This window comes from Neomonachus schauinslandi, chromosome 5 (genome assembly GCF_002201575.2).
Source record: "Neomonachus schauinslandi chromosome 5, ASM220157v2, whole genome shotgun sequence".
In the NCBI taxonomy this organism is placed as follows: domain Eukaryota; kingdom Metazoa; phylum Chordata; class Mammalia; order Carnivora; family Phocidae; genus Neomonachus; species Neomonachus schauinslandi.
Window position 1 is genome coordinate 50,656,515 of NC_058407.1, and position 22,291 is coordinate 50,678,805.

The window sequence follows — 22,291 nt, forward strand, 5'->3', positions numbered from 1 at the left end:
ACACTCTCTCTCTCTTTCTGACAAATAAATAAATAAAATCTTTAAAAAAAAAAGAAATCTATCTTGCGCACTGTTATGGCTTACTTCCCATTTTCATCATGCTACTGACTTATTCAAAATTTCTCCATAATCTATCCCACAAAGTTCAGACATGAATCAAATCAACAAACAAATATTTAGCGATTATTTTTTTGGTTTTTTTGTTTGTTTGTTTGTTTGTTTTTTAGAGAGAGAGAGAGCACAAGGGCAGAGGGGAGGGGCAGAGGGAGAGGGAGAGAGAACCTTAAGCAGGCTCCATGCTCAGCACAGATCTCACCACCCTGAGATCATGACCTGAGCCAAAATCCAGAGTCGGACACTTAGCCGACCAAGCCACCCAGGTGCCCCACCACATGAAAGCATTTCTAACAGGCACATCCAGATAGACACTAGCATTATTTTTCCATATTTTATAAGTGTTTATTCTGTTCTTATCACTGCAACAAAACTATAAGTACTTTAAGGGAAAATAGTTCATAAATATATTTTATTTGTTCCACAACACCCGGCAAAGTGTTAGCCAAAGCAAAATGTAAGTGGTCAAAAATACATTCTGAATTATGTTATTTCGCCAAAGCCTTCTCTCGTTTATCTGAGGTGCAATAAATTCATTTTATGAAATTTTATAAGTTCAAATAACCAGAGGAGAGAACATTCTTACCTCTGTCAGTTAATTTACTAACTGAAACTCAGTAGTGCCATATGAGAAATAAACTAGGTTGGTAGAATTTGTGATTGTGAAGAAAATGTGAACCATGGAATAAATTACGCATTTGGTTTATAAGCAGTCTGTGAATAAGGTTCTTGTACTTAGTAAGCAGTAAGAAAGCAGCATATCGTTGAAAGGGAATGTATTCAGGGTAGATTACAAGTTTGAAAATGAAATGAGAATAATTGAATGGCCTTTTTTTAAGGAAATATTATGTATATAGACATCAGTCAAGTGAAAGAAGAAGATTATACACAGACGTGAATGTACGCACGCACACACACAACACAATGAGTACTGACTGGTAACAGACAGAGCAGTTGGGAAACCACATTTTCATACTGCTAATGATTAGGCATTTTCAAATTCAGCACTTCTTTCTTACCTCATCTTATTTCTTATCTGTTTCCCTCCCACTATTATTTCTCATATTGTTATCTATTTTGTCTTTTCTACCTAATTTTCTTCCCTTATTCCCCGCTTTTGAACAAAAACCCCTCACACTTTCTCACTCACACTCACACACACACCTCAACTGTTCCCTGCACTTTGTGTTCAAAGTGTGAAACCAACTATCTCAAGAAGGTAGCTCATAGTGATGCCATTCACTCAACTAGTGAGTGGCTTTCAAACTTTTGCTCATAAAACCTAAAAGAATTTTGGGAGGAATATATATATAAAAAATATATATAGTAATATAATAAAAAATATATAAAATATTTATATATATACACACACATATATACATACATACATACATACATACATACATTCTGGGCTTTTTGTCAATTTATTGCCTCCCCTCTCCTCTAGCCTTGTCTGCTTTGCTAAAAGGGAGCTGGGACCTTGAAATATTTTTTTTTTCTTCATCAGCTAACACGGTATTAAACTTTGTCAGCAGAGGGCACAGGAGGAAAACTGGGGAAGAAAAAGGGGTCCCCTTCCTGGTTTCAGTATGCTGACTCAACAGGCTCCTGCAGGGCTCGGAGCTTCTCCAGCAGCTGGCTTCTGCGGCGCCCCAAGCCGCTCTGCCCCTAGGCCCTTGCTCCGTGGGCCGCTTCTCTGGTGCCAGGCTGCCGCAGTAGGAACGTCTCCAGCCCCGGCCTCCGCAGTGCACTCCCTGGTGACAAGCTCCCTGGTGACAGCCTCCTCCAGCACAAGCGGCCTCTCCAGGGCCAGCTACTGCCTGCGGTGCCAGGAATCAGCAGCACCTGGCAGGAAGCGGCTCCCCAGGCCACCCCAGCCCGCCACCCCCGCCCCTCGGCCACTCCGGTACTTTTGTGGTGGAATGCCTGTAGTGAGACACCTCCCTCTAAACAGCTTTCCCCAGCACCGCAGAGGGGAGATTTCCAGCAAATTCCAGAAGGTGCATTTCCAGAAAGTGGCCCAGGCATGGGTCACCGCAGTGACTTCACTGCTGTTCAGTGAGGTACAGCCCCGCCCTCTCCAGCAAGACCCAGACCTCAGCCCCTGGGAGGGGCACTCAGGGGGCGCTTTGCCCTGGGCTCTACCTCAGCCCTAGGGGTCATGATTGCTTCTTATATTCTTCAGAATTTCTATTTACTCTCTTCTAGCCAATCCCTCATTACCATAATCGTCTGTTAAGGGTCGTAATTCTTTACATTATACTTTCCTGTTCAAATTGCTGTGTGGTGTCTGTATCCAGATTATGTGCTGACTGATATATACTCCCTTATATATTTTAAAGTAACCACTAAAATTTCTTATCAAAATTTAAATAATTGAAAAAAAATAATTGAATTTTCTGGTGTTCTGTAAATAGATTACATGCTTAAAATACATTTTTGTCAAAACCTTGGAGCTATACATTTAGGTCATTTAATGAATGGAGAAGTCCACCCTATAACCTCATTTGCAAAAGGAGTCCTCTCTGTCATATCTATCAACCAAATGAAACCGTCAAAAAGAAAAAGACTTTCATTTTTAAAATTTAAATAAATATCTGGATACATATCCTCATGACAACAGGAGACCAGTAGAAAACGGATGGAAAGATGGATAAGCAGATAGCAGGCAGGCCAACTGAGTCTTACCAAGATGAAATACTATTTCAATATTTTTTTACCGGTTCAATATTTTTCAATATTTTTTTTGGCTTTGCTTTCCTGGGTTTCCCCTTCAGGAGTAATGCATTCTTGAACTGTCATTTTGCTTGATGCCTTAGAGATTTTATCCCAGGACAATAAATCATAGTAAGATTTGGGATGAGTGAAAAGGTATGACATCTTCTGTAAACAGGATAATGATAGAGGAGATAGGAAGAAAGAGGTGAGCGACCACAGACTCTCTCAGACACATCAGTGTCAGGGAAGCATACATATAGAAGCTGAGGACCAGAAAATTGATTCCCTCAAAACTGCCCATGCCCTGTGGCCCCTGGAAAGTCTTGATGGACACCCAAGGTACAGTTTCTCCAGTCTGAAGACAGCAGCACTGGACCAATGAACGAATGAAATCTACAATAAAAGCTAAAGCATTTCCACCACTAAAATTGACAAGAAACCAAGGAAGGAAAAGCATACAATTTAAAAATGGGGGGGGAATAGAATAAAAATATTAAACCATATTCCTTAGAAACTTAGAAAATAGGGCGCCTGGGTGGCTCAGTTGGTTAAGCGACTGCCTTCGGCTCAGGTCATGATCCTGGAGTCCCTGGATCGAGTCCCGCATCGGTCTTCCTGCTCGGCAGGGAGCCTGCTTCTCCCTCTGACCCTCCCCCCTCTCATGTGCTCTCTCTCTCATTCTCTCTCTCTCAAATAAATAAATAAAAAATCTTTAAAAAAAAAAAAAAAAGAAAAGAAAAGAAAAGCTTTCCCTATAAGAATGCTACAGGAAATTGACACAATATCACCTCAAATATGAAACTCCCTGAATCTCACCAGTACCTATGTTTAAACAAAGGTCTTGCTTTTTAGTATTTGTGACTCAAAATCTCACATGGGAAAGAATCCAATCAAGAAATGGGCAGAAGACATGAACAGACATTTTTCCAAAGAAGACATCCAAATGGCCAACAGACACATGAAAAAGTGCTCAATATCGCTCGGCATCAGGGAAATCCAAATCAAAACCTCAATGAGATACCACCTCACACCAGTCAGAATGGCTAAAATTAACAAGTCAGGAAATGACAGATGTTGGAGGGGATGCGGAGAAAGGGGAACCCTCCTACACTGTTGGTGGGAATGCAAGCTGGTGCAGCCACTCTGGAAAACTGTATGGAGGTTCCTCAAAAAGTTGAAAATAGAGCTACCATATGATCCAGCAATTGCACTACTGGGTATTTACCCCAAAGATACAAAAGTAGGGATCCGAAGGGGTACGTGCACCCCGATGTTTATAGCAGCAGTGTCCACAATAGCCAAACTGTGGAAAGAGCCAAGATGTCCATCGACAGATGAATGGATAAAGAAGATGTGGTATATATATACAATGGAATATTATGCAGCCATCAAAAGGAATGAGATCTTGCCATTTGCAATGACATGGATGGAACTGGAGGGTATTATGTTGAGTGAAATAAGTCAAACAGAGAAAGACATGTATCATATGATCTCACTGATATGAGGAATTCTTAATCTCAGGAAACAAACTGAGGGTTGCTGGAGTGGGGGGTGGGGTGGGAAGGATGGGGTGACTGGGTGATAGACACTGGGGAGGGTATGTGCGCTGGTAAGCGCTGTGAATTGTGCAAGACTGTTGAATCTCAGATCTGTACCTCTGAAACAAATAATGCAATATATGTTAAGAAAAAAAAAAAAGAAGAAGAAGAAGGTAGCGGGAGGGGTAGAATGAAGCGGGGGAAATCGGAGGGGTAGACGAACCATGAGAGACGATGGACTCTGAAAAACAAACTGAGGGTTCTAGAGGGGAGGGGGGTGGGAGGATGGGTTAGCCTGGTGGTGGGTATTGAGGAGGGCACATTCTGCATGGAGCACTGGGTGTTATGCACAAACAATGAATCATGGAACACTTCATCTAAAACTAATGATGTAATGTATGGGGATTAACATAAGAATAAAAAAAAAATTTCAGGGCGCCTGGGTGGCTCAGTCGTTAAGCGTCTGCCTTCGGCTCAGGTCATGATCCCAGGGTCCTGGGATCGAGCCCCGCATCGGGCTCCCTGCTCCGCGGGGAAGCCTGCTTCTCCCCTCCTTCTCCCCCTGCTTGTGTTCCCTCTCTTGCTATGTCTCTCTCTGTAATAATAAATAATAAATAAATAAAATCTTAAAAAAAAAAAAAAAATTAAAAAAAAAATATCTCACATGGGTTAAGTCCTTCATTTACAGTCGTTCTGTTTCTTATTTAAAACAATAAGTTTTCCTTAGATCCACTACTTTTCTGAATCACGTGATGGGGAAAGAGATGGAGAATCTTAAACAAAAGGCAAAGGGGATGTGGCCAATTTTTACCATTTGGGATATTAACAAGTTTAACATGACTCAGCAACTATCTTAAGTGTTATATCAACTATTATGACACAAGCTAAAGGTGTTGAAATATAAGGACGTGTGTTTTCTGAGAGGAAATGGGTGACAATTTGAAGGGCTGGTTTTTTTTTAACATGAAGAATAAATACATAAGAATTCAGAACAGATTCTCAACCAACACTAATGTGCAATAAGGTTTATGCAAGTTAAGAAAGGTTTTAAACTTCTAAAAAATTTCAAGGAAACTACAGTTTCCCGTTATTTCTGGAAAATCTGTAAATGCTAGTGTTTTAAAAGGGAAACATTTATGGAGAGATATTAAGTATGTTTCACATGCTACATGTATCAGATTCTTGTTTGTTCATTTCCCCTTAGAAATTTGTAATTCTGCTTTAAATAAATGACATTTACTCTCAATTAAGGCTTCTGTCTTTTCATTCCCCTAAATATGCATCCCCATGGGAAGTACAGGGCTTCCAGGATTTTTCTACACCTAGATAAATAAATTTTGGTAAAGATTTTCCTTTCCCGAATAAGATCCATAATCTACACTGTCTAAATTGACTATTTTGGTGAAAAAGTCTATATACTGCTTGTTTTATAGTAAACTATTGGGATCTTTAAAATAAAGGTAATTTGCTTACATATGTATAACTATCAGTTATAATACCCATGCTACTTTCAGTACAGGTATTGCACTTCTTTGCAGAAATATGAATAATCAACTTGGTAGATATTATTCAATCCGAAGGATGCACATGAAGAACTTTTACTATGGCCCAATAAATGAATTTAGGGCCATCACTTGATAAATGAAAAATCAATAAATATATTAACATTTCTATGCCCACCAAAATCTCTCTCATAGCTCTTCTAAGCACCATGGTTAATTATGATGAGCAAGTTAACGTCAGGTATTTCAAAGATCCAAATAGTGCAAAGTTAGCCAGTCTACCAAACTGGTAATTTATCATGAAAGTCAATAATTACTTTTGTTTTGTGGAGAGAAAATAGAAATAATAGAAATAAGAAAATTTAGTAGCATAAAGATTCTTTTTTTTAGTAGTATAAAGATTCTAATGTGAATGAGCAATAACTAGTTTGTTGCCATCTGTGATATTTCCATATCCCTGGGTTTTTAACATACTTACTTGAACAACGGAGTTCCACAAACAACACATTTATATATTCCAGGATCTTTGTGATGCGTATATTCTCCTTCAAAGGCACTGATAAACAATAAACAGAGCATTAAAAAAATTAAAGTTAGTATTATTTCTTATAGAATGTATTTGCTTAAAATATACTTTTCTAATAAATATTCCAAGGGCTTTTTGTCCTAAGAGGAGAACAGACCAAACATTTGGAAATCTGAACATTACTAATATATTTCAAATCTATATAATAAAATGTGCATATAACTACTCCAAACTAGGTCAGGTTAAAAAAAAAAAAGATCAAGCCACCTAATTATGTAATGCTTAGAAAAAAATTTTTCCCATTCAAAAACAAACAAACAAACAAACAAAACAAAATCCTTGTAATTCAGATTTGCAGGGGGAAAAAAAAAACCATTACTACATAAGATTTCTGCCTACTCTACAGTGTCCCAGTATACCCAAAAATGCAGAAGGGTCCAAGACTTCAAGCGGAAGGAGTCTTATTTTTTGGTTTGAAAAGGAATATTGCAGCTTTAAGGGAATATTTTTCTAAGTTAACAATCTTAAAGGCTAGGAGGTCATTCAGCTAATACAAATCAGCTGTGCTAGCCCAACAAAAAGTCTATGTGCTCTGCAGCTTGTTTTTATTATCCTTTCACCCTCTTTATGAGGTCCAATTTTTTTATAAACAGAATTTTTAAGAATGACCTAATCTCTAGTTGTTTGTGTGCATTAAATCATTTTGCTAGTCATGTACACAACAGGACGGGTAGAGGTCCTCCTGGGCTGAGGCTGAAGCCCACCACTGGCTCACTGTGTGGTGAGAGTAGACGTTGTCAGAGATTCAACGTTTGGTAAATTCAGTAAACAGTATATACTGTGACAGGAAGAGAGTGTTGCCTATTAACAAGGCCCCCATGTGTGGTAAAGAACTCTTTCAGTTCATGAATGAAAACAGGAAGTTACATCATTAATAAATTTGGATCAGAGGTAAGTTACAGCCTTATGCCAGCCTCCATGGTATAAATTAAACAACAAAATGGTTGGACCTTGGCAGGTTACCTTTGAGCTGGAATCAGCTGAGAGAGACTTTATTCACTAAAAACGTCTTGGAAGTGAACAAACTCTTTTTTCAGGACTTAGGGCGAACTTCCAAGGACCAAAGCCATGTGAGGGCAGTTATTGAAAATTTTTGACATTCCAACCACAAATGAGCCAATAAATACTTTCTCCACATGTGCTTCAAAAAGAAATTGGAGTGGGGTAGAAAGGAACTAAATTATGCTACCTTCTTTTTGCAGCCAAAACGTCTATACTTACAATGGCCACCTTCAAAATTTCAGTATCCTGGCACAGTGCCATGTCCCTCATGGTTTTGCTTACTGTGATGTCTTCCCCCAAAATGTACCTAAATCGCTATTACTTCCACACATTTTGTAGTAAACTAAAAACAGGCCCTTAATAAAAGCCTTGTGATTTTACATAAGATAGAGTGTTCATTAAATGGGGGAAAGAATAAATAAAACTTAGTCTTAACCTAAACAATACCATTTTCAACCTTTTCAAGGATACTAATTTGTAGATTTTAGCAAATAAGTGTAGAATTCTTTAAATTAAATGGCAAGGGAAAGGATTCAGAGCCGTGGGGGATGGGAGGGGGTGGGAAGGCAAAGAAAACTAGTTCTTAATGACTTTTTCTTACAGCTCATCTTACCTTTCGGTCCCTTTCTCCTGAGTGACATGGTACTGCAGGGGTGTTAGTCGCTTCCTTAGTTCCTGCTGGGAGAAGACCACCTTACAGTTCTTTTTATCCCTACATGACCCTGGAAAGAGAGAGGATATGGGAGAAGGAGTCTTTTTAGTTTGAATCCTAAATACTTGCTTTGGCTGGCCGCCACCGCCCAGCTTCTGCAGTCACTTGTCAACCACTAGACCGGTCCCTGATGCACCAAACTTATCTGAACTGCAGCTGACTAGTTCTCTCAGTTTGAAGAGAATCTTTCTCAAGATACAGGAGCTCCCACTGGAGCACTGACAAGGTGCCACAGCCAAAGATGCCAACATGGGATGGGAACAACTCACTGAACATTCCCAAAGATGGTAGCACATCCTCTATGTCTCCTAACACCAGGAAATCCTTTTCTTCAAAGAAATTCAAAAAGCATAACCCTGTTTATAAACATTTACACTGTATGTGTATAAGATGATGGACATATTATGCCAAATAATAATTCCCCATTCAATAATTTTGCAACTTAGCAGAATAGCTTGAAACCACCATTCCGTTTCTATTCTGGGCCATTTAAATGGCAGCCAATTTTTTTAAACCCTAAAGATGCATTTTTCCATAACTAGGAATTTGTCCTTCTCTGTGATTCTGTCAGCCACTTCACTAGGTTCTGTAGAGTCCTTAAAAACAAATGTCTTTAAAGACTGTATCTTACAATGTTAAACAGGCAGCAAGAAAGGCTTTAATAGACTCCAGAAGAAGGTTTTACACTAATGTAGATTCAATAAGTTCCAAAGAAAAGGTGAGAAAAATAGGGGCAGGGGGAAGACAAAGAGAAGAAGTAAAGGGAATGTGATTTTACTTAGAGACCTACAGTCTTCTTTTTGCAAAGTATATCTAGGAAGACTTCACTGATTAAGTGTATTCAAATGGTGAAATAATTTTAATGTGATTGTAATAACAATGGCAGCTTTTATTTCAACCTATACAGACTGCAGTAAAATGTTCAGACAACACCTGTTTATACGTGGTATTTTATTTTACCTACACAAATGATTGAAAAGAAATATAACTCCGAGACAGGGCAACCCTTACTCACTGCAGTAAGATTGCCTTTTTTTTTTTTTTTTTTTTGCCATTCATCACAGTGGGAAAGGGGCCTGCAGTTGGCCCTAGGTGCAAAAATCTCTTACCACGTTTTGAAATTACTAAAAGAAAGCTTGCTTCATCCCCTGAATACTAAACTCAACTTCCTCTGAAATGAAAAGAACTCTGATTAAAATAGAAATGCTCCCTGTGTCTTTTACTGTTAAGTCACCTGATGTCACAGTATGTGAGGTCACTGAAATGAAACCAGGAAAAAAAAATGACTAACCGGTTCCCCTGATTGTGGGATTGAAGAAGCATATCAGCTTCCAGGATCAGGGCCACCAAGATAGAGCGGCTGATTCTCGATGAGAAAATACAGAGTCAGGAAGATAGCTAACCAGAGCCAAATAGAAAGCCGCACCTTGCTGCAGGCCTGTGGGCTGTCAAACAGCGCCTCTCCTGACCTTCCACAGAGCGGACGGGCATATCGCTGATGGTGTGTGGCTCTCTCATCTCAGTGGAACCCATATTACACTAGGCTTTCTCCAAACACCTACTACTTACACTTTTAATCTTTTCCGAGGGGCAGATGAGAAATGTTTGTCCTGTCAGAGCAAGCCTCTCCAGAGCCTGAACGCAGAACTGCTCTTTGTTACCTCTCAGTTGACTGTCATAACCGAGTTCCTGCTCCGTCCACTGTAGGCTTCTTAAAAGCTATCTTTTTGTTTTTATTTCTCTATTAGTTGGAAGGGTTGTATCTCTGTTGATTTTGCCCAAAAAGATTCATTAATTGCCAATTTAACGTGACAAAATCTCCGAGTTAAAAGTATTCTTTCCCCTGGCATGGATAATTAAAACCTGTACAATTAGAATTAAACAATTCTGTCCAAAATATTTTTGTTGATCTATGTTCATTCATACAAAAAGACCAATTGTGTTCCCAAAATTGAGAGAACTAAGCTACCCATCTGTATGTCATTTAGCATAAGAGAAGCAACTGCAGGTTTAAATTACACGGTATTGGGTTGCAATTTCCTAACATTGGATGCTTTTCTGCTTTTTTACCTTGAGTCATTTACTAAGGAGTGTTCATAAAAAGTAGCTTAAAGCACAGATGCTTGCAAATCGTTTAGGCAAAGATGTTTCTCTCTTTTTCATTCTCCCTCTCTCAAAAATCTCTCTTTTCTGAAGAAAGAGAATAAAATTGTTGGTCAGTATTGACGAACCACGTTAAGTATTTGTACAGAGAGAAAAGGTAAAATTGAAAACATCTGATTGAAGTAAATATGACAAACATAAAAGCTTTCCTGGTGAATGAAGGGTATTGAGGAGACTTTATTTCATAGATTAGAAATTACTTTTGATCTAAACATTCTTAAAAACAGATTGTTTTTCCACCACGAACCATCTCATTAACTGTACTACAGAGACCTCGTTTTCATGGCAAGCTTTGAAAGAGTGCTGTGCTCTTTTGTCAGACTCCGTCTTATCTGGGAGGGGGATAAAGATTTCAGTCCAGCTTTCTTTGTTTGTCTTTCAAGAACCACTAAAGCAGTATTCACACAAATTTTGTAGGAATGTGCCCTATGTCACAGCCTACAAATTATTTGGTTTTGGTGCACTTAAAGGTCATCTTCCAAATTAGCAAAATTTTCCTATATCCTGGCTTTTCAACCTTAAATATAAATATTGTTTCCTACCTCTAAGTGAGGTTTTCTTTTTTTCTTTAAGAAATGCTAGTGCTTATTTAAAGTTGTCGAACTTTGTACATTTTTCTTCTCTGGTTATACCATATTCTCAAATAATTAGGCTTTTAAAGTGTACCTAATAGCAAAAGGAAGTATATGTAGACTAGAAACAACTATTGTGATTTTATATTAAACAACCCAATGAGCAGTTAGTCAGATTTTAATAAATTTCTTGCCACATAGTTTAATAATATACTTCCTGGACAACTGAAAGTTATACTATTACATTAGCTCTTCTAGCGTCATAACCCAAAACTGACATATATAAACACAGAAAGGCTTCTCTTTTGTCTCTGATTTCCCTTCTCCCTCTCAGACTCACTTTTCTAAAGTTATATGGTGCCACTGTTAATTTTGAAGAAATAATTTCATTTTGAAATTCTAGAATAATTCACTGGATGGTTTCCCTTCACTATCTTCACTTAGGAGCTGTAATTTTCTTATTACACAGGGTAATTTAACATTAGTATTATATGACATCTGTTCAACGACCTCTAAATTGGCTTAGAAGTATGTTAGGGAAAGATTTTTCCCTTTATTTAAATGTTTAATAGAGTGCTTCGAAGGCATAAGTGAGTGTGTGTGTGGATACGTGCAACACAAAGTATGTTTGAGAGAGTGATACTGCCCCCTTGGTATCTCATAACACCAGTCTCTACAGAGTAACTTTGGTATAGATAAGATCCATCTTGAACCCCATCCAAGAGTATTTATTTACTGAAATATGCCTAAAGTCTCTTTTTATATTGACGCTTGTTCCATTGAGGCTTGCTTCCTCAAAGCCAGTATTATCTTGAAGCTCCAATGGAAAGCTCTTGCTCTAAGTAGAAACAGACTGACAGCAAGAGTTCATGTTCTGGCTCTGCCTGCTTCCCAGTCATGTGACCTGGGGCAAGTTAGTCTCTCTGACCATGTACTGACAGGTCAGCTCGAAAGATCACAGCAAATCATAAAGATCTAAGTGATCTCAGCAAACACTGTCTGAATAAATGCACTATCACACTAGCATTCTGATTACAGTAAATTCTGAAGTTAAAAGTGTAGTTTCAAAGGTAGCCTGGTTAACTATTTCAGTGTGCTGCAATATCCTATTGGTAATCATTTTTCTATAATAATTCCCTTAGGGCAGTATTTTTCTCACAAATTATCTTTTAAAATGATTAAAATAAGAATTAAAAGAAAACTAAAATTTGAGTATTTAACTATGTGCTAGGCACATTTCTAGGCATTTTTACATAACCATGTTTAATCCTCTCAATAATTCTAGGAGGTAGACATCATGCTCATTCTACTGATACAGAAGCTGAGGCTAGGAGAGGTTGTACAATAACTTCCTAAGGACAAACAGTAAATAGATATATCAACTCAAACACAGGGCTATCTGACTGTAAAGCCCATAGTCATTATATATTCTGAGGACAAATTATGCTAGAGCTTTCTTCTTTCTTCTTAAATTATGCAATAACTTTTAGCTCAAGAACTATTGCTAATGGGGCGCCTGGGTGGCTCAGTCGTTAAGCGTCTGCCTTCGGCTCAGGTCATGTTCCCAGGGTCCTGGGATCGAGCCCCGCATCGGGCTCTCTGCTCCGCGGGAAGCCTGCTTCTCCCTCTCCCACTCCCACTGCTTGTGTTCCCTCTCTCACTGTTTCTCTATCAAATAAATAAATAAAATCTTTAAAAAAAAAAAAGAACTATTGCTAACAACTTAAGATAATAAAGGAGAAGAGTAATAATCGCCACAGTACATCCAGAAAAATGAATACATTTGTCTGCTGGCCAATGTCTGTTTTCCCTGTGTTCATTCCTTCAACAGAGGGTCAGTGACAAGGTTCAAATGGGATTCTCACAAAGTCTATAAAATGTTGAAAGGCTTTTTAACTTCCTGTTAAGAAGTAAATCAGATCTGTTACCTAAGTCTTAGAACACTTTTAAGTCATAAATCTTACATTTCATTGTGAAAAATCAAAACAAAACAAGACCTAAAGATCCCATAACTAGTTTTGGTCCTAGGATCAGAAAAAACTGAAACTATTAAATATTTTCCCAAGATAATAAATAAATAAAAGATGACAAAACCATCTTGTTTTGCTTCGAGTTTAGTGGGTTTAAACAGTAAAATTCATGTTGAAATAGCTTGCTACTATATTTCAAAGTGGTATACTTGAATTTTCATTACCACTTTGAATTTTCATTTGGTTATTAGTCTGTCATATTGGAAAGCTGAACACTATCCAGATATGATAGTGTTAGAAATTTCTAAATAAGTGGGCATTTATAAAAGCCAAATCTAGTCCATTTTTAGAATAGCATGTAAAATATATTCCATGAACCATTTTTTCATATATGTTTGTTTGTTTTGCATTCCAGTAATTCAATAAAGGTTTGAAAAAAAAAAATGCCAAGCACAAGGAAGAAAAGCTTTCATGCCTGTAGAAGCACACCCAATTCTGATTTTTCTCTCAAAGTAGACCTACATAGGAAAAACATTCCCAAGATTAACATGCAATCTAAGATGTCATGACACTTTTGCCTCAATACTGTGGCTTCCATGAGACTAGGGTTGCAGGGCTTACTTACAGGACCATTGATCCAACATTTTTTTCTTACTGTTTTCTAAAGGCAAAAAAGTGTTGAAGGTTTACAGAGTGCCAGGTACTGTGCTAAGTGAAATATAGTCATTCATTCCTTCAAGTAATTATTGAGTACCTATTATATGCTGGCATTATTCTAAGTACTTAGGATATACAAGTAAAACAAAGATCCTGCTTTCATGGAGCTCCTGCGAAAGCAGCCGCAGTGGGGGAAGACAGAAAAAACACAATGAAAATAAGTAAGTAAATTAGGTAGCCTCTTAGAAGGGAATAAGTACACAGGAAGGAAAAAGGCAAAACTGAGCAGAGCAAAGAAGATTTGGAATGCCAAAAGTTAAGGGCTGTAACCTTAAATATGGTCAAAGTAGGGCTCACTGAGAAGGCAACATTGGACAAAGCCTTGAAGCTAGAGAGGAAGTTAGTTGTACTGATATCCAAAAGAGGTGCTTTCTAAACACAGAGAGGATATGGCCAATGCAAGAGATGAGTACACTAAGTTCATGCTCCAGTGGTAGAGACGGAGACAGGGAACTGCCACACGCGTGCCAAAACCTGAATGTGAATGGGGCAGAAAGCAACAATTTAAACACGCGAAGAATAGGTTTTTAAACCAGGAAATTTATAATTATATATCTTAGTACAGACATTGTCTGGCATTACTTTTTAACTCCCAAGAGAAATGTTTGGGAATATCCTTTTAGCAATGTTCTATCCTCAAAATAGCTCTCAGAGAGTATCTGACTGGCTGAACTTTGAACCCAGAATCAGAGGGCAGTCCCTGCTAACTTGCTCTGTGTAATTAATGTCATCCCTTTCAGACTACGGATTATCATTCCCAACCTGGAGTCACGTGTAAGAGGATACTCAATAGATGTTTTTCAGTGATAAATTTTTGATGGACCCAGAGAGCAAAATCCTTTGGCCAAATGATGTTTTTACCCTTCTGGAACAAGCCAGTCACTCTTCCCTGCAGAGTGCTCTTGTAGGTGATGTCAGGGAATATCCATAACTAAAGAAAGTTTAAAATTTGTACCTCAACCTGGTTTCCATGTTTTAAAAACATTCTTAGTTTTTACATTTACGTTCAGTTTCATTTCATTCATCCCCCAAGTCCTAAATATAACACAAAGAAAATAAAACTCCAGGTCTTAGGAACCAGAAAGCAAGACAATTGTTTCTTCCTAAACACTTTTTTTCTTTTCTATATGTGAGAAAAATCATATCTTTGTCATAGTAATTATCCCATTTCATGATATCCCATTTCTCAGCTCCGCAATTTCTCCTCTTCCAAATCTAAATCCATAACTTGATCCTGGCTGTTTTTACTTTGGTAAGTTTTTCTATTCACCATAAGACAGTTGTACAGATCGGTTTCAGTTATATTCTATTGATGTATGCACAGAGTTCTAATTAACATCAGTGGACATTAGAAGCATGCCAAGGCAACATACCATTTTAAACTTTTTGAATTAAACAAGACCATATGTTTTAGTGGAGCATAGTTGAATGATAAAATTGGTCTCTGGTTTCCATACTGAAGGTTTGAATAGATAAACTGAGAAAATACTTGCAAGCAAATTTTCCTTCCAAGTCTACATACCCAAATAAATTCATCCCTACTCTGATAACTCCTTTCTTCTGTATATCCTTAGTACTAGTGCATTTACTCTGTGAGGTACTATTTACATGGGCTAAAATAGCATTTTGCAATTATTCTCAAATGTCTTCAGTTGTTTCCACTTTATTTTCTCAGATTATAAATTCTTTGACAACATAAACTGTTGAGCCTCATATTAACTCATACATCCTACAACTACTTATTAAACATCTACAGTGAATCAAGAACTATGATGAGCTCTGGAAAGTTAAAAACGAGTAAGTCAAGGTTCTTATCCTAGGAGAGCACATATTCTAGCAGGAATGATGTAAGAAAAGCAATCAAAACAATGTGCAGTCACATAGTAAAAGTATATGCAAAATTTTATCAATGAAACATTACATTAACATTGAAGACATTAATATTCTCAAACTTTGCCCATCTAGATTGACTAGGTCCAGTTGTAACTGGGATATGGAAAACTCACATAATTTGTGGAAAGAGCATCTATAGGCTCAGAGGGTTAGAGAAGATTCAAAGAGGGAAGAGAACTTCATCTAGAAAGCTGAGATGTAGTGTGATCAAATGTGTACAATGTCAAGATGGTAAGTATCCAGCTCTGATGAAGGGAATGCAAATGGTCTTCCATGTAAGTGATACCGGCAAACTTACCAAAGTAAGAACAGCCAGATCAAGTTATGGATTTAGATCTGGAAGAGGAGAAATTGCGGAGCTGAGAAATAAGGCAGTTTTAATATTAAAGGGAATGTGTGCAAGCATTTTCTCACTGGAAGTCAATGGGAGTACATTTATTTCCCACAACATCCAAAGCCTATTTAATATGGTTCAAAATTCTAGCCTTTAATAGTAAGTTCTTGTAAGTAGGGAGGCAAGACTTTCTTGATAGAAGACGTGGAGAGGTTTACCACTACATGTATCCTGGTGAAACATTCACCTGAATGACTCTGTTAGATAGAAACCACGTTTTGCATTTCTTTTACTTGTGTGCCACAAGGAAATTTTTAATTGTTGAAGTCATGTGTAGCAATAATTTTATCAACATTCTTTAAGTATCTAAAAGAACTAGAGTACTTTATCAGCTCTTCAGAATGTAATGCAAATACCAATAGCAGTGATTTTTACATTAATGTGGACCATAAAGCCTAAGTTTAGGGAAATATTTAAAATATGTCTTGATGCAAAAAGCATTTTCTTGCTTGCAAAGCATATGAGTAAAAAGAGAATTTTTAAAGGCACTGCCATCATCAAGTGACAGTAGTGGAAGAGAAAGTCACTTAACTTCAAGTCTATCTGATTGCATGTGAAATGTCTGACAAAGTTGGAGTTCCCTGTTTTTAATTTTTTTTTTTTCTAGTATGGGTCTTCACTAGAACATCATGGCCCATCCAGGGAAAGAAAAAAAAAATTAAAAGCAGACAGGCTCATTTCTATTTTACATTTCACATGCAATCAAAAAGACTTGCAAAAAATAGCTCGCTCTCCCATCCTGCCTCACCCCCTTGGGAGCACAGACTGGAGGGAAGATGAGGGATAACCACCCACAAAAAGGAAGGATAGGATCCCTCACTTAGGGATGCAGAATTTGGTTTAAATGTAACATTAAGAATACTTTACTAGAAAGAAAATAAAATTTATATTGTCTAAGAGCTCAGCTTTGTAAATTTCCAAAATTACATTATCTCCCAAATCAAATTTAAAATCTAAATTAGTTCTAAAACAATGGGCAGAAAACAAACCTGCAATTGCCACTCAATGAATAGCTAAATTTGAGTCTGTATGTTCCAGAAAAATTTGAAAGATTCTGGAGGAAAAAAAGTAAAAATTTTTACATTTTTCTTTATCACCCAGACAACTAAAGAAAAAGTATAGGGCTTCTCCTGAATTATTCAATATTTCCTTGAAAGACAGGGTACAAAAATATCTTGGTTACCTTTGCACCCCCAGCACCTAGCAATGTACCGGGGCAAAGTACTAAGTAAGTATATGCTGTATTTAAATATTTATTCAACTCCCCATTTTAATTATTTGTATTTAAATTTTTTTCTGAAAAGATGTTTTCTAAATGACGCCTTTGGCTATGTTTCTTGGAATTTAATTTAAAAACTGCAACAATAGGGGTACCTGGCTGGCTCAGTTGATGGAGCATGTGACTCTTGATCTCAGGGTTGTACGTTCAAGCCCCACATTGGGTGTAGAGATTACTTAAAAAAATAAAATCTTAAAAAAAATTGCAACATTAATATTTTAAATCAGCGAAATTAAAAAAAAGAATAATTGATGATAGATTTTTTTTTCTTTGATTACTATTCTGAATCCTCTCTTGATTTCCACATTCAAATCTTCTCTTATAAGCTAGTATTCCATTAAATCTCTGGATTTAAGACTGAGAGATTACCTAATCCAGCATTCCCCAAAATGTAATCTATAAAACACTGGCTCTAATAAACAAAAAAATGCTAACAGGTTGTTCTTGGGAGGGTGGGGGGTGGGGGCGGGTAGAGGGTTGGCAAGAATAAATTTCCACAGTCAAACCATATTGGAAAAGTCAAGGTTACATGGGTTTTTTAATGAAGATCTTCTCAGAGATTTTCTTAATATTGATGTGCATTATTAAATATGTGGTATTTCGACACACAATTATTTTATGCTCCACTAGAAAAGTAAAAAGAGCTGCCAATGACACAATATTTTCTCACACGACGGTTGAAACTGTGTCCTCATTACCAAGATGATAAAATGTAAAAACAGAATTTATAAAATATGGTAGTATGCAGTTTCTCAATTTGACAATGGGATCAGTTTTACAGGGTATTAATTAGTGTTCCTCAGGTTATAATTTGTGAAATGAGGAACTTCTAGTCCAAAGCTCTCATGAGTAAACCAAGGCCTAACAAAGTTACTTGACATGGTCACACACCTGGTTAATGAGAGCCAGGCTCTCTTGTCTGCCGCGTTCCTACTTTAATTTATTCATTCATTACATTTCTTTCTTGAACTCATGCTTTGTTGTGCTTTAACATGCCTATCTTTTACTAACCCATGTGCTCACAGTCCATTCCCACCCCCATGCCGCCATCCCCCACCCCTACCACTTCCTGCTAATTACATCTACACATTCCTTCAATATCCTTCAGAAGAACTGTCATTGCTTCAGATCCTATTCCAAGAACCAGTCTGCCATTCTGTGCAGAAAGAAGCACAGTGCTTCTCACTTCTTTTACTCCCTCCCACCATAGGGAAGCAAAGGAGGAAGTGTTTACGTAGAATCATAAAACCGTCAAGTATATAACTTCATCTTATAGATAACAAAATGTCTCAGACCCAAAGTGGCCATCTTTCTCACCAGGATATACATTCCTTAAAAACAGAGGCCACATTATTTACAATGTGGCATTATATTGATACATAAGAGGATGCTACTTATTTCCACCCATTCATTCATTCTACAAATATTTATTGAACACCTATTATGTGACAGACAAAATTCTAGTTGCTGAGATGTAGTAGTGAACTAAAGAGGCAAAAAAAAAAAAAAAAAAATCTCTGCCTTTTTGGAGCTTACTTTGCAGGAACCACGGATTTTCCTACATTAGAAATAGATTTTGGCCAAACAAACCCATCACCTTTCCCAGACATATTTAATGTCCCACCCCCTCCTTTTATAATCTTTCCAGCTTATTCCCCCTTTAAGTGGCACAGAATAAATTTCTGGGAAATGTGAGATAATGTTAATACCTGAGAGTTATATCTAATCGTGAAAGATTCGACAAGATTGTTATGTCATTCTTAGTTTACAGATGAAGAACAGGAATAAAAGGCATAAAACAGATTCATGGGGCCAGAAAGCAAGTTGGTAGTAGAAACAAGCTAGTAAATACAGACTAAGCTTCCAATCTGTTTCTTCATCAATACCAGTAATAGGACAGTAAGCTCTGAAACAATGTTATCTAAAATTTGAGCAAGAACCATTAAAATATTAATCAAAATGGAATATAATATGAACAGCTGTCTCATTCTGTGGTCAAAATGCACTTCTACAACAAAACAAAATCTTGAAAACTATAGCTATAGAATTTTGGATTTTCTTTGTTTACTTAAAATTCAAATAATCTAATGATTTAAATTAGCACTCCATTCTTTGCTTGCAATTATGTGGCTGAATATGATAAATATATCTAGTGTTGAAGGAAATGCTTATCATAGTAGTTGAATAAATTTAAATTCTATAAATGTATAGCTCTTATAAATCACCTAAATAACTGATATCTTTGTCATTCCCTGGTATATTTTTTATGACATACATTTTAAGTGGCTAATACAAGTGCAAGTATACTAAATGTAAAAAAAGAAAAAAAAATAGGGAATTGAAATAAATGAATGGAAATTTTAAATTTTTAAATAAATGGTTGATTTTAAATGCAAAGGCACAGAAAGTAATTAAAAATAATTTGCCATTGCATCTCAGTAAAATCTTTTTTAAAGTATTTTAAACTAAAATGTATCTAGCAAAAGCAGCAATGAGAAATTTAACCTTGAAACAAAATGTTTAGGATGAAGCTACAAATTGGAAAAGACTGAAAATGACAATTCATCAAGTATCTGGCCTCAATATTAGTGAGTCTTTGTGAACTGCCATACAGGCCTCCTTTCTTCATTAAACATGTTTGTTGAGAGCAAAAGGTGGCTCAGGCTTATTTGAATAAATCCTTCTATATGATCTGACAGGTAACATTCTTGTGAACATGTTTAGATAGATAAACATCTAATAACTCTACTTATAAGATTCCTCAGAAGTCCATATTGTCTAGATAATCTAACCCTGCAGGATTATCATTTGTTTTCAGAACTCAGAATACGTTTTATATTCTTTACAGTCACCGTTAATTAGTTGACCAGTGAGTTTCTCAGACTAAAATTTGTTTTATCTTTTGTTCATGCCCATTTTTCTCTCTGTTGCTACTAGATGTTGCTACATATTTTATAATTATTAATGTATATATGAAGAATTTATTCCATATTTATAAAAAATTAACAAAATCCACATTTAACAAACCATATGCCCAACACCTTATTCATACAGATGTATTGTTCTATAATAATTTAGCCTTGTGCGCAAATAATTTTTATAACTCATATGGTAGGTAATTAGATGTCATACAGCAAGTTTTCAACATTAACATTAAAACTTTATTATATCATAGAGCTACTAAACATTTTGTTTTAGAAAAAATATAGCTGCATCGGAGTACTCATTAATCAACATTTTAAATATAATTTTTCTTAGTTTCCAAAAATATCTTAATTCATGCGTAACAATCAACATGTTAAACTAATAACATTTTCAAGATTCTATAAAAATTCGAAACACAGCAAAACAAAATGTGAAATTTTCTTTCATTCTTGGGTGGTCTGCTGAAGAAAATTTAGTTGCATATAATGCTATAAATTACTGTTAAATCAGCTATTTGGATTTAAGATAAGTTAATTTATGAAAACTTGTTCTAGTTTATAGAAAGTCTACACATGAAAGACAATTTCGATGAGATGTCCAAGCATAAGGGACTTGGAATCCTATTGAAAATGGAAAAAGGTTTTGCACTTTACAAATATTGTTTGAACATAATATAAGCAGAAAAACTTGTGGTTTGTAAATCCATATGTTCTTAACTGGATATTCTTTACATACCTTTGTTTAAGTTTTCACAATGTACCTATGTGCTAATGATATCAGTACACTTGCATGCTGTGAAAGAACGTAAATCTAGTGCCATCTACCGGAAAAAGTGGGTACAATTCAATTAATTGCAAATTATTTTGTGAATTATGTGAGTTGAAATTTGTATGTCTATTTTTTAAATATCTCTTTCTTTAAAAAAAAATCTCCCCTAAAGCATTTTTAATATAATCAAAGAAGTTAAGTAAGATGAGCATGTAAGACAATGGTGAAACTGAAAAATGGCGGGCGTTAATCTAAACACGTGGGAGAGAATTCCATTGGTGGTATCAATAAAGAAATCAGATATACTATGTTCTAATCAGTTTTTATGTTGGTATCATGTATATTGTTTAGAACACAGATTCTAAACCTGTGGTCAAAGAACCCTCCCTTAAGCGTTTCAGGATATCTAACAAAAAAAATGAGATTATATGAATAATTGTGTGTAGGTTCACAGAGGTACTTTCTGGGGTAGGAGAGTCATAACTTTTATCAAGGAATCATGGAGATGATTCACCTTTTCATAACCCTAAAAGGTTAAAAAATAAAACTGGCATAGAAAGCCAATCTATGCAGTAGATGAACAGCAAGCATACTGATGACCTCAATTCTTTTTTTAAAAAGGGTAAATAAACATAACATTGGATGCCATTAATGAGCTGTTGCCAGCTCTAACTTGGATAGTATTCTTACTTATGCATGTTGCTTTGGTGCACGTCTGCTGTAGTTCCTCTTTACAAATGGAAAATTTAAAGCATAACAAACAACATTAACGTGCTCCAGAGAAAAGTGATCAAAAGAGCCAGAATTCTTAATTCTCATAATAAGCATAATATGTACTTATTCTCTTCCTCAAACAGTTTATCTACCACTAAAACTCAAACCGTTTGAGAGAAAACGTAAAAGCAAGTATGGATAATACACAATGAATCCATGTTACCACGCTTTTGCTCTTTGTTTAGCTACAATGTGTTTTATACCTACTATATCAACTGTATTGTATTAAATGCAACAAAGTGAGAAAAGAGAAAAGAAACTGTTTTTCATAATATATTCAAAAGGCAACCAAGCCATGAAATTTACTTTTAATCTTCCCATATAAAAGAGTCTCAAATAAATGTGTACTCTTTGTTATAGCTATCACTTCACCTACATGTAAACTTTCCAAATGTTTATTCATTCGTTTAACAAATATTTATTAAGTGCCAGGCATTGTGCTAAGCTCTGGAGAGTTCTAGTTATACAGATGATATTCTATGACTTGCAAACACCATTTGCAAAATATCTCTCTTTAAGACTTCTAATTTCTACATTAGAATATTATGGTATCTTTACGAACTGCATAACCGCCGGGTGGCTCTTCAATTCATGGTGACTGTTAAATACACCAATGAAGTCAAGTAACAACCACATATTATGTGTATGATGTTAGAGAAAAGTA

The 22,291-nt window shown here is 36.3% G+C and overlaps 1 protein-coding gene across 2 annotated transcripts in view; it reads right to left on the minus strand.

Annotated features, from left to right (window-relative positions):
* Positions 1-22,291, minus strand: part of MSRB3 (methionine sulfoxide reductase B3) — a 168,279-nt gene that overhangs the window by 112,161 nt on the left and 33,827 nt on the right. For both annotated transcript variants that reach the window (XM_021678683.2, XM_021678684.2), the window contains 2 exons: positions 8,074-8,182; positions 6,351-6,428 (listed from right to left, as the gene is read on the minus strand). In XM_021678683.2, the coding sequence (XP_021534358.1) occupies positions 6,351-6,428; positions 8,074-8,182 (187 nt within the window). The remainder of the gene's footprint in view (positions 1-6,350; positions 6,429-8,073; positions 8,183-22,291) is intronic.